Below are 18,420 nucleotides of genomic sequence, written 5' to 3' on the forward strand. Positions count from 1 at the left end.
ACTGTCTGACGCTCAGCTCCTTCACTCTCGAGCCTCCTTCTGAGGAGGTATGGTGTTCAGAATGACGAAATAGTTTGCAGTGTTCTAACATGTGCTCCTTTTGTTTTCAGCCGGTCCAACGTGCCCGAAGGATCATCATCATCGTCATTGGATCAGTGTACAAGTAAGCATCATGTCTTCGTCGATCTTGCATAAACTTGACAAGTTAAAGAAATGTGAAGAGTTTCAAAAAATGGCGACAATTCCTAAAAACATCAAGTATGACGTGGCCGATGTTAACAAAATTGAAACGAGGTATGGCGAGGCAGTCTTCGTAGAAATTATGAAGGATCACGAGCACGTAAAGGTGTTCCTTCCTGCTCGGTTTCATAAACTAAGCACTCAAGACATCGAAGACATGAGGAACACGAGCGGAATCTGGATGGAGAAGAAAGAGCGAGTTGGAAAAGACGGGAAACGGTCAATCCGAGTAAAAAAGAAAAAAAGAAATGCTGACATGCCACCTTTGTCCTCCGGCCGATCGGCAGCAGTACCGAAATGATACTCCTTGCTGGACTTCCTCGGCTATATGTCTTCCAGTATCAAGGAGCTTTCTTCCAACGTATGGCGCTACCTTCTTGGTCAGTATGGGCAAGAAACCCCTCAATACGTCACCAAATATGCCCCCTCCAATCTGATAAAGTTCGGGAGCAGAATAGTGTGGTAGATGCTCTCGGTTTTCTGCACCAAAATGTGCTATGCAACATGGTGGGTTTGTTATATACATTTACGTAGGTGAATCGTCAACCCGACACGTCCAGAGCCAGAAATGAATGGAATGAAATCACCTATCTCGATTGCCAACTCGATTTGAATGGTCGTCAATCCCTTCGCAGATACATATTTATAGTAGAGGTTTGTGAATAAATAAGACATCAAATCATTCCTACCCTGGACTCTGAACGGTATCGATCGAAGAAGTGGTGCTGTCACGTCACCCACAAATTCGTTCTCGATGACATCGCAGTATATGAAAATATAGTTTTGAGCAGGGAATAGACACACGTCTCGTTCGGCGACTGCATAACTTGAGAAAGTTGTCCTCTTTCCGAAGCCCAACATCAATGCCAAATAAGGATAAAAGGTCACATAGCCATCGTTGATGCGTTCCAGGTGACAAATCCCGTTGTATGGGTTACACACGAGCAGACGAGCGTCTTGCAACAAATGAAGCTTTGTTCGATAGGCATGGTTAATGGAGTTAACGAGGCCCTTCCCCGATTCGTAGTTGCCTTCTGGAACTTCATACTTAACCGTGTTAATCGTTTCTTCCGTATCCACCTGGTATCTGAGTATAGCTTCACGGGTGACCCTCTGTCCAACTCTCCACAGCCGATTATCTCTTCAGCCATGCCAAGCTTAGCGGCAAGAGTTGCGCTAATTTCCAACCCATAGTTCAGAGGAAGTTGTATCTCATAATGACCGCTACCACGTATAATTCTTGCCTTATACTGCAAATGCTTCGCTAAAAATTTTCTCAAGGGCAAGAGAATCTTTTCACTAGCACTGAACTTGACCTTCTCTGTTGCTTCAATCGTAGAACCAAGGAACGTCGTTTCCGATACTTTTTTGGCAGTTAGTGACATTTTTAATCGAAAAAGGGATGTTGATTTCTGTTAAAGCGGCCTCCAACCTACCCTCCAACTTCTGTGGATGGGCTAGCTTTACCCGGAACTTGCTCATTGTGTTGTCGGGAAACACATCCAAAGACGCATTTGAGAGCAGGTTCACATAGAACTGGTCAACCATGTTTTTTTTTTTCTCTGATGAAATTTCTACGTGTACACTTAATTTATATCACCAGAAAATGCGTTGACGTTGTCACAGCGAAACTAGCGTTGCTGTGGTTTGAAACCGAAATTACAGACGGTCAAAAGCTGGAAACCAGAGGGCATCTGGTAATACCTAGGAATTCGAAACTGAAACCAGAAGTACACGTGGAGCAACCAAGCTTGGCGTCCATTTATTTGAAACCGAAACCGAAACTACAGGCGGCGTCATCGGATGTTTTTGCGTGTTATTACATATCATTGCGTGTTATTACATGTCCTTTGCGTGTTATTACATGTCCTTTGCGTGTTATTACATGTCATTTGCGTGTTATTACATGTCATTGCGTGTTAATAAAAGTCATTAAATGTGCGTCCAGGTGCCTATCAAACACTATCGACACGTGAGTTCCCATTGTTTACCTGAGTTAACCCTTACCTTATCCTGGCGGCGCATGTTATTGAAACCTGGAACCCATTGTTCACACTATCGATACATGATTTCCATTGTTTTCTGATATATCTTATCGTGCGTGTGTGTGTCGCATGTAACCTGAGCGGCCCATTGTTACCAGTCTATGTTGCTGCTTATGCCTATGACGTAAGATGCATCGGATGCGATGCCGCATTGGTTGTCCTTGTTTCTGCTCATGCGGATGTAGCCGTTCTCTCCCCAGCCTATTCCATAGCTGAAAAAAAAAGTCAAGTACGTTAGCATTCACTTCTGTTAAATGTCACGTCACGTGTTTCAACTATGTGACGCAACGATATTCTAACTCATAGTACGAGGCAGTTTTAGAAGATCGGAATGACACTCTACGAAATTGATAGGATCAAGGAAGCGCCCATGTCAGCGATCAGTAAGGTTTTGTCAGCCACTTTAAAATAATACGACGAATAACTTATCTTTTATAGCTTAATTTATACAGGGTGTCCACGCTAAGTGTGAACAGATTTTTTTAAAAATATATCAATCACTTTTTCCGAGATGAAATCAATTGCAATATAGCATATGCTGAAGGGCACACCCTACGGGGGCATTAACAGACTCCTAAGGCAATATCTTAATTAACTTTCAATAATTAACTTTTTAATTATAAAAGCTACGAAGTTGCTCCAATGAGAACATCTGATCTCTTCGGTCACCAGATACCAAAACCGTTTTCAGAACAAAAACCCGTTCGGTAGATCGTCCGCAAAAAAAATCATGAAGGAACGCCATTTTTTTTCTTTATTTGGTTTATTGCACATCTTCAAAGAAGCGGCTTTCCTTTACCCCCAGTGTGAGAGAGTAAAAGAGCACAGTGCCGCCTCATGCGTCGAAGATTAGCTTTAACTTGCGGAAATAAAACAAAAACACAAATCTATCGGGTGACTCTATCGCGACTGCCCTTACCTTGGGCTGCATTTTCTGTTTTCTTTTAATGTTTTTCCAGGACGCAAGAGGCGATAGTGTGCTCTTTCATCCTCTCGTATTGGGGGCGAAGGAAAGACGCGTCTCTAGAAATGCGCAATGAATAAAATAAAGAAAAAATGGCGTTCCTTCACGAATTTTTTGCGGACGATCTATCGAACAGATTTTTGTTCTGAAAACGGCTTTTGTATCTGGTGACCGAAGAGATCAGATGTTCTCATTAGAGCAACTTCGTAGCTTTTATAATTAAAAAGTTAATTATTGAAAGTTAATTAGGACATTGCCTTAGGAGTCTGTTAATGCCCCCCTAGGGAGTGCCCTTCAGCATATGCTATATTGCAATTGATTTCATCTCGGAAAAAGTGATTGATATATTTTTAAAAATCTGTTCACGCTTAGCGTGGACACCCTGTATGTCGAGGGGTGGGGGGGTCGAAATAGCTCACACAATTCGCCACACTCAAGGTGGGCACCTTCACGACTATAACAAAAAACAGAAAAAAGAGAGAAGAGAGATGACAATTTCAAAGTAAGGCATAGGCAGGATGACCGATACTGATGGGACGGAGGCGCACTGTAGATGAGAGGCGCACTAGAGTGGTCCTTCCGCGAGGCCCGTTTCTTGAAGAGAACGCACGAGGTTGCGAGTTTTTGTATGTCATTCTGCGTAAGAACCTTCGGGGAAGAGGACGTCCGTCAGTTTGCCAGGCCTGGCATGGGGAAGGTGAGTTTCCCGCATAGTGTGGTTTGCGAGGCATTCTGTCAGGATGTGTTCGATAGTCTCCGGACGATTACAGTGACCGCAACGAGAATCCTCCCTGGAGACAATCTTGAACGGTTGCGAGTTCGTGAACGCAGATGCCGCGCGCAGCTGATGGAGCATTGTCTGCATTACACGGGGAAGACCTTTCGTGGGAAGAGAGAGTCGGTGATTTTGCACGACTTCCTGTACGCCAGGATGACGCACTTCAACTAGCTGTTTAACGACCGGTTTTTCGGTGTCGGCCGGAACAGTCAGGATCGGCTGCACCTTAGGTGTGCCGAGGATCCGAGCTGGTCCGCTCGTTCGTTTCCTCTGATGCCGGCATGACACAGATCCATTGAAGAGTAAGATCACCCCCGGTTAACTACCGTTATATGGTGACCACCTTCACAATGCAGCAATGGAGAATGAGAGAGCAGATTGTGCCTCATGACTGGCATAGGCCTGGTGTCTAAACTCGTCTAGTTTGTGTCATGATCGGGGTTTGGTTAAAGAGGTTGTGAATTCAATCTCGAATATAACACATTGTCTTGGTTGAAATGTATATTTATGGGTTCCAAACCTCTCCGTTGAAACCCCTTGACGCTGCGCTTCCGCGTCACGGAGTTATGGCACTTGGAATATGAGGAGATCCTTTCCGACTCTTGGCTCGCCTCCTCCTCGTCCGGGCCCGCTTGGCAAGTGTTGCACTAACGCGTTAGTGCACTAAGTTTAGGGTTGCAGTTAAGTCGCTTGCACGAACACTTCGATGACCGCCCTAAGTTAAGTGTTCTAAAGTGGATCGTGGCTACGAGCAGTAGCAGTTTTCGGAAGCTCTCATTGGTAGAAAGAGAACCTCCGGAGTTCATCCCAGGAAGTCATGCGTCACGGCATGTTTAGATTGTGGGGAAGTCGTCTGCTTCTGCCGTCGCAGGTAACCAGTTTGTAGAACCAAAATAAGGTATTTTAATATCATTGTAGCTGCAAGAACGCGTTAGGTCACTTGTTGCGTACTTTCGTTAAATAAAATAAAGCCTGTGGCCCAAAGTATGTCTCGAATTGCTCGATGATTGAGAAATTATCGCCGCGGTGAGAGGCACCTCGCGCGGCGATCATTTTGAGAGATGTTGCTAACGAAACCCACAAAACGTAGGTCACCCACAGGATAAAAATATGAGATATTGTTAGTATTGCGAGGAAAATGCGTACTGTATTTCGAGATACAGTTGGTGCCGACGACGAATCCCCAATACACGGTTCATAGCGGCTAACATGTTAGTCCTAAGCTTTTTTGCGGTAGTTTACGGTGCTTCTAGGACCCTTGGCCAGCGTCCTAAATTGCGCGGAGCGAGCGCCACCACTTTAGTGTTGTAAAAGTTTCGTGCAAGCCACTTACGGCTCCGGCACTACACTAAGTGGGGAACTCGTTAAGTATTACACTAAGTTTGCTTCGTGCAAGCGGGCCCAGATCCCGGTAAGACGTAGTGGTAAGCGCGACACGGAAGTGCGTAGTTACCCATCTACATGGCGATGCCTGAAAGCAGGGAAGCGATGAACGCTGTGACGCGGCACCAATGAGCAACCGGTAAATGCGCCACTTCCCGCCTCTTTCGTGGAGCTTCTCGACATCGCTCAGCACCACAGCCGGGGGGGGGGGGGGGGGGTCCCGGATGTGCGATATTTTTACAACACGGTACCATAAAAATAATAGGGTGTGCGAGTGGGGGCTTTGCGCATACGAACTGCATAGTGTGAGGCGGACACACCCTACCAGAGACAAAGTTCTATCCGTGTGGTTTCTCAACCCCTTTAATGGCACGTGAAAAAGCGCTATTATTACTACTACCGCAGCGAGCGCACCCTAGCCATACCAACCAGTCCGAAGCAGCGACACCTCTCGCGGTTCCAAGAACAGAGAAAGTGGACAAAAACGACAACAAACACTTTTCGAAAACAGATTTTGAAGTAAAATCCTATGCATTTTTTGCACAGTTTCTGGGAAGGGACGCGCAGGCTAATGCTCCGTCGCATATCGCTTAGCTTTGTCCCTGGAGTGATAATAGGATGGTGGTGTACCTGCATTTACCTTGGTACAACTTGGTACCAGTCATCATCTCGTAATAAAGTTGTTTTGAACCTCTCATATCAAGTTACCTTATTATTTCATGCAGTCAGGTCACCCAATCAGATATTAAAGCGAGGTGGAGGTGTGGTGGGGATGTGGCATTCAATATCCCAGCAGGTCTGAATTACGCGATCTGCTGATTCGGACATCAGCTAATTCACGCGACGTCCCAGGATGACTTATGCGACGTGTTTTGGTAGATACCGACATGTCCCAAGGACCCCCGCGTTATGTGCTGGAACATCCTGCGGAAGTCGCATATCTCCCAAACGTACACTGTTAAAACAGAACTTCGCCACATAGCACGCTTCTAGCCAGTCATCATTCCTAATTATATCATTCTGTGCATTGATTTGTTGAAAATAGGAGGAGGCGCCCATCTGGGACAGATTATCTTGTCCCAGATAGGTGCCTCCCTTTGGTTTGAGCAAATCATGACACAGAATGATATCATTCGGTATGATGGTTGGCCAGGAGCGTGCTATGTGGTGTAGTTTTATTTTAACAGTGCACTCTTAAAAATGAACTTCACCACATAGCACGCTCCTAGCCAACCATCATCCCGAATGACAACGTTCTCGCCCCTGATTTGTTGAAAACGGGAGGAGGAGCTTATTTTGTGCCGTGCATAATGGACACAAAATAGGCTCCTCCTCCCGTTTTCAGCAAATCAGGGGCGAGAACGTTGTCATTCGGGATGATGGTTGGCTAGGAGCGTGCTATGTGGTGAAGTTCATTTTTAAGAGTGTGTATGCTCGCAGGATATTCCTTGAACGTCACCGTGTTGTCCCAGCAGGACTTTGCCGACAGAACAAACGAACCAGAGCGGTAGCGCGTGGTATGAAGCCACACCGTGGCACGCGCCCTGTACATTGCGTGCGTTAGTGTGTACACTTCAACGCTCGGCCAGTCAAAGGGACCCAGTACAACACTCAGCACACTCTAAAAACAGAACTTCACCGCATAGCACGCTGTGCACCAACAACTGCCAAGAATGATAGGGTTATCGATTCCGATTCGAAGAGAGAGGTGGGCGTGCGCCTTTTTGTGGCAATTAGTATATATGATAATTCCAAGTAAAGGCGTACGCCCATCTCTCTCTTCGAACCAGTAGAGATAACTCTATCATTCTTTGCAATGATTGGCGACCAGCGTGCCATGCGGTGAAGTTCCGTTTTTAGAGTGCACGTGACGTCGCATGCGAATGTCGTGTTTCAGCTTCCAATAACAGAAAAAAAGTGCTGTCACTAACCTGTTCTTGACTAACCAGTAGTCGCCATCACCCCCTGTACCGTAGCCAATGACAAGGATCCCATGGTCGAGCTTATGAGAGCTGCAGTGAGGTTCGTTGTAAACGCCGCCACTGCAATGAAACATAAAGTGCCGATCTAATGTCAAATCTGCCCATAAATCTGAAATCTCAGGTGGTTGGCTTATGCGGTAGCAGGAGGAGTCATGCTCTAGCGCACCTGGAGGCAGGGCCGGCGAAAAGGGGGCGAGTAAGGCGACCGCCTTAAGCCTCGCGCTTGCGTAGGCCCAGTGCACGAAGCTCTCAACCAGTGATTACTTTTTTTTAAATATCAAGTATGCACTTAATCGTGTGAAAAAGGTCCTGCACACCCCTATCGCCGGCCCTGCCTGGAGGCGACCAACGTTCGAATCCGGGCGCTGGCTCTGTTGTCTGAGCGGGTTCCGTAGACGCTTTGAGACCAATGTGTGGCACGCTTCCTTGTGAGGCCAGCCCAGCACGCACGATCCCCCGCCGAAGTAGTCGTGGCGTTGCCCGGGACCGAGCGTGGCGGACTACGGCGAGCGGTTCCATCACCCATACATCATACCATCACCATATCATCGCCACCACCACCATACAATACCACCGCTATCATACCGTCACCACCACCACCACTGCTGTAGTGCGCCAGTGAGCTTGGAACATCTTCTTGGACACTGATACACCTTTCGGTTTCCGACCCTTTGTACGGCTGTACGATCTTGAAGTAAACCGCCCTTGAAACACAGTTTCCCTCTATATCTATCGAAGTACCTGCCTTTCGTCTGGCCACGTAGACCTAAACTTTAGTAGAATCTCAGCGCGATTGCCATCGCCGTCACTTCTTGATCGGTTTCCGGGAGACGAGTGCAGGCAGTGCTGTTCGCACTGCCTGCACACGAACAGGCAGTGTTGTTCGTGGTAAAGGCAAAAACACAGCAATGGCCTAGTGCGGCAGTAGGTCTTTGCTGTGTTTTTGCCTTGGATGTCGTCGGGCATGTCAATGTGTACACGAAAGCAGTATCTACAGTGTTTTCTCAAGCAGCATCCCACATCATCATCATCATCATCATCATCCATTCATCTATGTTGTTGTTGTTCAAGCAGCATCATGCGGTCTGCACGTGCGTGGATACCACATCCGAACCCGATCCCACTTCCGACAGCGCAAAGCGGTACGCGTGTGGCTGACACGACTGCAGTTTTCCGTGAAATGGCAAAAAATGGCACAAGATCGCATGACAAGAGCGCTGAAACGGGTTCCCTTTCACTGTTGACGGCAGGGACGATAGACAGGTACAGCTGTAACCGATCGTTGTGACGTATTGTGCCTCGCTGTCCACGCTGTTGCATTTTGATGCGTTACAGATTGCTACGCGGAACGGTTGTCATTGGCATCGAAGCACTGCGAACCGCAAGAGTTCAGCTCAGCCGAACTCCATGCGGACTGGGTTACCTTCGTCTATGCAGCTCACCGATGAGCAGAGGCGCACCGCGCAAGCTCTTTATTGCTCTGCCGTCGTGGTTCGTTTTCCAACATGGCTGCCTCCGTGGAAAGCACGTTGGCGAAACAAGAAGCTCTAATTGCTCCGTGTGCCGTATGATACTCTTCAATACAACTTATAGTTTCGCCTACCACATCACTGTTGTCCGTTTGCGGCTGTCTGAATGCACGCGTGGAAGTGGAGTCGTGTTTCGTCAAACACGAGCGTATTCCTCGTCAAGAACCTATATATCTGAACACAGATGGGTAGAAATCCAGCGAACCGGTAGAGATGTAGGAAGGGAGTTGCCTCAGGACAGAAGCCGCCGATATTTCGAACAGAGACTGTTCGAAATATCGGCGTCCTGTCGGCGCCCTATATTCTGTCCTGAGGCAACTCCCTTCCTATATATCTGAACAGTGTGTCGTACGACAACTGCTTCCGCACCGGATCCGTACCGCAACGGAGAGGTCGCAGTGTGAACCGGGCATGATGTGGAGGATACGGGCGTGGTTGCGGGTCAACTGCCTTGTTTAAGCCCACTGGCCGCATTGCCGAGGTGACAGTTCTTTTAAAGGTGTAACTACACAGGTACACTCTTAAAAATGAACTTCACCACATACACTCTTAAAAATGAACTTCACCGCATTGCACGCTCCTAGCCATCCATCATCTCGAATAATATCGTTATCTTCCCTGATTTGTTGAAAACGGTGGGCGTACGCCTTTTTTGTGACAATTATGAACAGCATAAGTGTCACAAAAAAGGCGTACGCCTCCCGTTTTCAACAAATAGGGGATTATGACGATATCATTCGAGATGATGGTTGGTTCATTTCTAAGAGTGTAGCTTAACTCCCATAGGCACCTTCGTCTTCAGAATGAGGCCATGATAGAGCTGAACAAAAAGGTAGAGAAACTCCGACTTAACATAACAAAACAACAAGGTTTACTCAGACGTTTCGTATTCCGATGCACGAACACACGGCACGGATACAGGGGTGCTAGGAATAACAAGCCTACTTTGACGATCGTACCTCTACTACAAACACCCAGTATATCGCTCGCGCTTCATGATGATAGCCGCGCTCATAAGCCTCATTTCGTATTCCGACTAGCTTTCGCTACTAGTTTCCATTTGCCTTTGTTTTAGTACATTGGAAGGTGTTCACGATAAGAGTTCCGAGAACACGATGAACCAATCACTCTATTTCGGTGGAGCAAGTAACATCACGTTGCTAAGCGTACAGTTGATGACTTCTTTTAACTTGTCATTTTGTTGTTGTTGGTTTTTTTTCTTATAGGCTGACCTAACTTATATGTGTTTAGGATATTTAATATAACCAAGTAAACTTGTGTAGTACAAGTTCAATACAGTTCCAGTATAATGTAGCACAAATGTAACTTATATGTAAATCTACACCCAATTATCCTTATCGTATCGTTTTCGTAAAATTCTTCCGATGCACTAAAACTAAGTAATACTTGGAATTCTACCCATACCGTCTGCAGTTTTCTACGTCTGCAGTAGCATATACAGATGGCGCATCCAGAAATGGCAAGTCCGCCTCGGCATTCGTTATAGCATCCGAAGGCGTAGCGCAAGGACGAGGGCTTTCGCGTCAAACCTCATCAACAGCTGCGGAACTCTATGCCATACTTTTCTTTCTGCAGCACATCGTTGATTTGCTCCGCGGGAATGGGCTGTGTTCACTGACTCAAAATCTGCACTGCAAGCTATTGAGCATCTGGCATGCGGGGCTTATCCGCACTCCTAGTGGTGCACGTGTTAATGGCTTACCACCTTGTTTACGAAGGAGGGCACAGGTTGGTTCCCTAGTGGGTTCCACCCCATTGTGGTGTCGTGGGGAGTGAATAGGCCGACAGCGCCACAGAAGCAGATCTGTCGTCTCGGAGACTGACGTGTACTGCGCTCCTGAGAGGTGGCCGTCGTCCCATACATCGACGCCTCGTGCCTCCCCTGGCTCGAGTCCTGGCCAATGGACTATTCTGACATTCTCCCCCCGTCTATGTCGAGAAGGGTTGATCGAACGATCGCTTTCCGCATGCCACGAAGCAATTTTTGAACAATTTTAAGTGAAGAACAATTTTGAGCGACTCACTGCTCACAAGTGGGAAAATTTGGCAGCAGGTACATAATGCCACGCCACATCTTTAGCCCAGCCACGTCTCTTGAAGGAAGACCACTTCAAATATTGAACGATGAGCAACATACCTGTAGAATCGGAAGGACCGATGAGAGGCATCGATAGCTGCAGCAATGGGTCCATGTATGGCCACGGCACTCTTTAGAGCATCTTCGCTCTGGTCGATGCCCATATATCCTCGGTCAACAGCTCCTACATTGCTTTTACTGAACTTGCAACTTCCTTTACGAGCCGTGTACGGATATGACAGTTCCGTGTCGATACCACCATTGTAGAACACGTATTCAAAAGCGTTAACCATGCTTCCTCCTTCGCAGCCTGATGACGTATTATCACAATCCACCAGGTTCTGCTCGCTGAGGCGGATTAGATTTCCCGTGTCCCCGAAATGCCGCCCTTCCAGAGCTCCACTCGCTGAGAATGCCCAACCGGAACCACACTTACCCTGCATAACACGTCGACAAGTACACTTTATTTCTGGGGACGAGAAGTTTCATCGCTTCAGGCACTACAACCAACTGTTGATGTTATTTTGGTTATAAAAAAAAGTACTGTTTGGGGCACGGTTGTCTATAATCTCCAGCCCGCGGCCGAGCAGTCCCCTATCGGCGATGTCGGATACGAAGGAACTATACCAATACCATCTCCGAGGTAAGGCCACGCAACGGCACCTGTCGTGAGAGAGTACCATCGCATACTCAGCGTCGTCTGCTAGGGAAAGCAGTCGAGCGCGGCCTGCCTTCGTGGAGGATATCGGTATAGTTCGTTTTTGCGCGACATCGCCGATAGGGGATCGCCCCAACACTGGCTGGAGATTTTAGACAACCGTGTCCCATACAGTACAATGATGAACACGGCTAGTAATTGCGATAATGAAGGGTATACTGTATCAGGCACAAAAATCAAGGCTATTTTACATGCTTCGCGCTATTTCAAAGGAACAACTGTGCAAATAACGAATAAAAACCGTCGGTGCAAGGGAACAAAGAAGATGAAGGAAGAAACGACACGAACAGTGCACGTTCCGTTCTTCGTCTTATTTGTTCCCTTCTACTGAAGGTTTTTATTCGTTTTAATCATGAACTAACCTGGCCAATTTTTACCCATCTTCACATTATTGTCTAAATAAATTTGTGATGCGATGCTTTCTGAGTGCTTACCCGGTGATAAAATGTTACGAAACTTGGGTAACTGTATGCAAAACGTAAGCAACGCCGAGGTGAAGATGAGTGTGGCGTGCGAAGTTACAAGGGCCAGTGCTAAAGACATAAACGGCATTAAAAGCTGTCATTGCAGAACACCGAAATCAGCGCACAAATTTGTCTGCTTTGTAGGTGCAGTGAACATAATAATGGACTTCTTTCATAATGACGTTTGCACCTGTTTCTTATTCTGTACAAAGTTTAAATATCTATAACGGTATTATGTGAGATAAATTAGACGAACTATACACGTTTTGGACCACATTATATGAATGCACTCTTCTGCTCCAGCGTTTCTCGCGAGTACACCTTTGGGAACACAGGTGCAGGACGCGATGTCGTTAAGCCATAGCCAGAGATGGTGATGCCTCGTCTTCGCGTCGCTTTGCAGCTCTCGCTGTAAACCTCGCTCCTTTGGGAACGTCGTATTGTTGTGCCTTAGTGCAGTTCAGTGCACATCGGTGATGAGAATTTTATTTTCCTTCTCGCGTTTTGTGAGCGCTCCAGTAAATTACTTTGAAGAGAAAGAGACGAAGAACTCTTGAAATGAAAAAAGCAGAACTCTTGAAAATGACGTACCTGATCTTTCACGTGAGTTACATAGTGATAATCACGCCAGTCGATCTCGTCCGGAATATCGTGCAATGAAGCTTCGTTGTGTACACCCAGTGCAGTCTTCTTTCTCTCGCTCGGACGGTAGCCGAGGTAAAGCTGGCGGTACTCCTCCGATGTCTGCAACAAATAAGAATCATGAAGGACGCGTTACTTTAAGTGTCACGTTTATTAGCTTGCTCAACAGAGTTACATGCACCGCCTCTTCTGACGTACGTAGTTGGCATTAATAGCTCCTGAAAGTTCAATAAAAATGGCGCTCCCGTGTATCGGCCGCTTCTCCGTCTTGTTGATCTTGTGCTGCGGCCTAAAAAATCCCCCCTCCATACCACCACCACTACTACCGTCACCACCGCTACGTACATGCAAATACGTCGGAGGCAGCTATTTCAGTGCGCAAGCTAGAAGCTTCGTGGTGTGTCCCGTTGTGCTGCTTCACTTGTCGACACACGAGGCAAAACGCGTACCCTGAGAGAAGTATTTTGACGAGTATTAAATAAATCCTAAGGAAATCGTCAGAGATTCTTCCAATACCGCATCGTGCGTCAATATGTCAAAGCAACTGAATACATGGAGGGATTGCTTGAGGGTTCGCTTAGACGAGCGATAACATATATATTAGATTTTAGCTTCTTATTTATCACGTTACGCAAGGGTGGTCCTTATATGGTTGCCTCTGAACCACATACATGCAACTGGTTACGTCTTCAATAATCCCAATTCCATCAACAGCCTTCGTAACAGCATTTCACGCCCCGTTGCAACGTTTCTATCGAAAGCCAAACGAATCCTCACCAAATCAGCAAAACTGTTGACTGCCACCGTGTGCGTCCGAAGCCCCAGGTCATACTCTAGGTTGTGCCTCCGGATGAAGTCCAAGTTGTCTTCCCAGATGAGTCTTCGGTCGTGTTCTTCTCCTGGTACATATTCCTTGCTGTGTACGCCCTTGTAGATTTCCCAGTGTTCGTCTAACTGCGGCCTGGGCACTCTCCGTGCCAGGACACAGCAAAGAACTGCAGAGAATGCAAGAACCCGAAAAGACATTGCCTCGGTTACCAGGATGCAGAACACGAATGCGGGATGCGACATTTATATCGCCTGCAAAGTGCGCGAGATAGTCTTATCTCGTTCATTCAATGGGCTAAATGGTTAGTGATATCGACTGTTCTGTGGTTGGTCGAGTACGAAGCCCTGCAGGACGTGAATGGACCCTTCCGATAACAATTCAAATGATACGAACCTTTGTTTCCAGCCTGACTGTGTGTGAGAAAAACATGTGGGCCATACGTACTTTCAGCGCTGTGGAATTGCGAAATCAGTTGCGCGAGCGTCACCAAATTTGGCCTCCGGGCCCTTCCTGCGAGCAGACTTGTGCCTGTTACAAAAAAAAAGTAATTGATTACCATTACCAATTACTCGAATCCAGATTTAACTGAGTATCGAGCAGAAAAATAAAGCGTTACTCCGGTCGTTACTCTGCATTCGCGCAAATTATAGCAGTCGTTGTGTGCCTCAAACAAAAACTGAAAAAATCAATAAATAAACGTTAACAGCTGAACAGCTGGAACAACACGGAGAATAAACACGCGTAGGACAAGTTGATCTGTACGTCTACTGTATTTCTCGTCGGGAAACACGTTGTCCCGATTGTGGAAGAACATTGCTTGGAACTTCCCCATGACTCACTAAACCTCAAAATCTACATTTACTAGCACACTGGTGTTAAGAATGAGGTTAGAGGGAGAGACCCTGAAATTCCATAGCGTTATTACAATGACCTCCGCTTGCTATTGGCTGCGATATCGACCTATTGGGGGCGACACTGTCATCAATCTAGTGTGGACAACACGTGGATCGATGTTCGGATTTTATGGTTCTTTTCCGTAATTCTAGTGTATATTCACCAGAAGATCACTTGTGCCGCCATGCTACGATACTATTCGGTTCCCCCTACGGCACTGAACGCTGAATAAACGTGTAAAGGCAGACGACGTGTCCACTACTGCGATAGTTCTCCGTCCTCCGCAGCGCGCCGTTCGAGCTCGGAGCGAATAGTAGAACAGTCCAAAAAAGGCTAACCGCACGAGGGTCTTGACTTGGGGCAGGACATCTGATAGATAAGTTAATCTCTGCCGGAAAAGTAATCGATTACTCAGAAAAGTTATTGATTACCCCAAAAATTACTTTCATGTTAAATTTATTGATTACATGTAACGCAATTACTAGTAACGCGTTACGCACAAGTGTGTCTGTTGGTTATGGAGTGGAGCTTTCTGTCGTTCTGTCGTCGTTACAGTTGTTCATTTTTTAATTATGTTTGAAGTAAGTCGTCCTCCTGTTATCCATGAAGTGTGGATGCTGAGGGTGCATGTGTCTGGAGACTGATGAGGGGGTAACGCGACCGGCTGGGGACCGCAGAGCGACATTGTGCCTTGCCCGAAACTCCCGGAGATGAGGGAGCATCGGAAGGATCGCCTTGCGTTTTTCGGCTGTGAATTTTCCCCTGTTATGTGCCTGTGACACATGGCCCTGTGTTGTAGTTGCTGGTCTTGTCCTGTCTCCTTGGCGTTTTACTTATTGTTGTTTCAGCTATCTCGGCTAGAGGAGTGTCTTCGATACGTATTTTGCGTTATTATCTTTCTTCGATATTACCCTCCTTTCCTCCCTTTCTGCTGGTATGTATACGCCCAGCACTATGGCTACTCTTTAACCCGGCTTTGCTCCAAAGTTTCTTCATTTTAATTGTGATAAAGTGTTCCCACTCGCTTTACCTTCCTTCAGTGTATACCCAAACAAAGTTAAAATGATTCTCCTGTGGAACTGCAGTAAAGTGTAGTTAATTGGCTTCCCATATCCTACTTCCGAGTGGACATTCTTTTGACGTACATGGCTTCTGGGTTACTGGCATGTAACAGAACAAATGACCATCGCTCGAGTCCGTCTCACTACGTTGTTCAAATCGAATGGGAGCAAATTGAGAAGCGGATCTCTGGAGCACAGTCAATTAACCCTCCATTTATGAATTCCCTCGTGTTTTGTACAGTGCCCTCATTCCGACAAATCCCCTTCCTCATTTCAAACCTCGATTAATGACGGATTTTCCGGAAACGTTACCTGTTCGTGAACCGAGGGTTGATTTTGCTGGGTCAACGGGCACTCCACGCTCCCATTCTGCTTTGAAACCGGTCTTCATAGAAATCGTGCTATTTTTCGTCCATTATTCTGCGAACAAGTGAACGGTCCCCCTTGTGACTGTTTGTAACACTTCACGTGAACCCACCACTGCTGAAAGCCAGACAAAGTTAAGCACTTGACTACACAGTGCTATCAATTGCCACTTCACGGAAAAATACAATGGACAAAAGGGGTGATTCACTATGTGCATCTGGTGACTCTCTGATAACGAGTGCGAAGATGGAATCCACGCCATTGTCAAGTATGATTTCCCAAGAAATAATTACTCATCGTTGCCTGCATGTGATCAGTCCTGTTCTGTGAAAGTGGATCTGGTACAAACATTCTAGAGCTGCACCACCCGCGACAAAAGTACTGGTCAAAATTTGAGTCTTACGAAATATAACATTTATGCAGATCTGAACATAAGCCAGCATTGATTCCCGCTATTCTTTGCGCTTTGTAGTTTGCGCGTACTCTGCATTAATTTGCATACTTGACAAGCTCTGTCATTGCGTGAGTGGCAACCTATTGTAGTGGTGACCGATTTGCTGATCTTTGAATGCATTAAGCCGTCGTAGAAATTCCGAGCACGCCTCTAAGTTACCCGTCGGGAGTGTTCCGGTATGACTTCCTTGGTTCTATCGGGTTGGAGAATAATTCTGTAATGGCGGTTCAGTGTATTAGTGAGCATAGGGATAATACTGCCAAAACTTTCAGTTAGGTTAATGACTGGGGATTTTTTTACGGGTGGCGGCTCTTTAGATATTTGTGGACTGTTCGCTGTGCTCATCATTGGACAACTATTGAAAGACAGGTATTGTTGCGAATAAGTTAGCTTTCCATAGAAGTTAGTACAAAAGCTACCGTCACAAATATTTACCTCTACTCCAAAGAAATTGACGGTTTCAGCCCTATACGAATGGGTGAATTTTATGGTAGAATGCACGTTATTGAGATCGTGAATGAATATTATAATGTCTAAACCGAACGTGTTCAACCGACGGGACTTATTGCTACGGAATTGATGACAAGGGACCGAAAAGTGAAAAATAACCCCCATATTTTTGCCCACTGTCGTGCACAACATCATTGTTTGATAAGGCACAGAAAGCATTACTTCTCAATTCGGCATATTTTTTACGTATAAATATTTTGAACATTGCCGGAACATGGACGGTGCTGCCAACAAACGGCGGAAAAGAGAAGCTTGGGTTTCGGCGGTTTCCGGTCCAGGGCTCCCAGGGATTGGTCAATCCTTACCACGTGAGAGCTAATTTTATAGAGAACAAAGTTGACGCACAGGATCTTACAGCTAAACGACATTTTAAAAATGACGCTCACTTCCATAGTTTATACGTTAATAAAGCATTCAGCTACTTCGCCGCTACGAGCTACGGTCCACCGCGCCATCTGCAAGGCCGTCTGTGTTATCGCATTTATTGTTTACGTCGTGGGTGGTCATGTTGGTCTCGCGAAATAGTAAGTGGAAGTGGATGACATGTTCGTGGCTGCTGTGTCACGTATTTAGGATACCTACATCTGCCTGGTTTAGTTCTGGTGTTCGGGAATGCTAAAATCATGTCCGTTCATCTTCGTTTTCTGCCACAAGAGGAGTGAGCGCGAGAACGAATGTGGTTCGAAACACTCGGCTATTAGACACAGCACTCGTGTCGTGTGTGATGAGCTTATTTTGCTGCCGATGACTACGAAGAAGATGCCGTAGCCGGCGAATTGCGAAGGCGTCCGAAGCAAACTGCCGTTCAGTAACCAGTGATTTTGCTTCACCGAAGTGACGAGTTCAACACAACTCTTAGGGACAGACGTCACAGATGTCACAGACGTCACACATGTATAAATTATAATATAACGATGCCGTATTCCATTTAACTTTTGTTATCCTACTTGTTCCGTACTCAATATTGTCAACATCAACACATTTAATTTCAGGGGCCTTCCAGAGTTGAAGTGGCGCCAGACTACTACGTATTGCGTGATCCAGGCACTCAAGTTGACATGACAGAAATAGCTGAAAGCAGGTATGCAAAGTCCAGATATGGAAGCAGTAGACTTGTTAGGTGTTGCAGACTTTGTGACATTTATGGAGTCTTTGGACAGGTGCAGAACATTAGTACGACGTCAACAGTAGGAGAAGAAACCGATGAGAATTGCTAGCTTGTTTGAATGGTAGAAGAATACTTCCTGTGTGAAGAGGTGTAGTTATATGACTACGGAACGCAAATTAATTTTCTAGAGATGCATCCTCTACACTTGAATGACCATTGAAACAGTGAAAGTTCATTGTCTTTTAAGCCTCACTACTGGAATTGTTCAGTGTGTGTCACTGCTGTAGTGAGCCATGCAAGGTTACCACATCACATTGGTCCTAAATTTGTAGGATCTGCTGTGTAGTCACTGTTG

The 18,420-nt window shown here is 46.2% G+C and overlaps 1 protein-coding gene across 1 annotated transcript; it reads right to left on the reverse strand.

The window, feature by feature from the left end:
• Positions 1–1,971: 1,971 nt before the first annotated feature.
• Positions 1,972–13,923, reverse strand: LOC135400238 (procathepsin L-like). The gene is made up of 5 exons (XM_064632013.1): positions 13,621–13,923; positions 12,793–12,945; positions 11,080–11,456; positions 7,342–7,452; positions 1,972–2,497 (listed from the first exon to the last, which is right to left on the reverse strand). The coding sequence occupies exons 1-5, from the start codon at positions 13,912–13,914 to the stop codon at positions 2,377–2,379; spliced, it is 1,056 nt and encodes a 351-aa protein (XP_064488083.1). The 5' UTR covers positions 13,915–13,923; the 3' UTR covers positions 1,972–2,376.
• Between the last annotated feature and the right edge of the window lie 4,497 nt (positions 13,924–18,420).

Source organism: Ornithodoros turicata, chromosome 7 (assembly GCF_037126465.1).
Source record: "Ornithodoros turicata isolate Travis chromosome 7, ASM3712646v1, whole genome shotgun sequence".
NCBI lineage: Eukaryota > Metazoa > Arthropoda > Arachnida > Ixodida > Argasidae > Ornithodoros > Ornithodoros turicata.

What these genes read in the sequence shown, in the direction of transcription:
- LOC135400238 (XM_064632013.1), bottom strand. Translation starts at nt 13,914, where the DNA reads ATGTCGCATCCCGCATTCGTGTTCTGCATCCTGGTAACCGAGGCAATG. An exon ending in TCAACAGTTTTGCTGATTTG is followed by an intron (nt 12,946 to 13,620) that starts GTGAGGATTCGT and finishes TATTTGTTGCAG; the next exon opens with ACATCGGAGGAGTACCGCCA. An exon ending in TACTGGTTAGTCAAGAACAG is followed by an intron (nt 2,498 to 7,341) that starts GTTAGTGACAGC and finishes TTTTTTTTTCAG; the next exon opens with CTATGGAATAGGCTGGGGAG.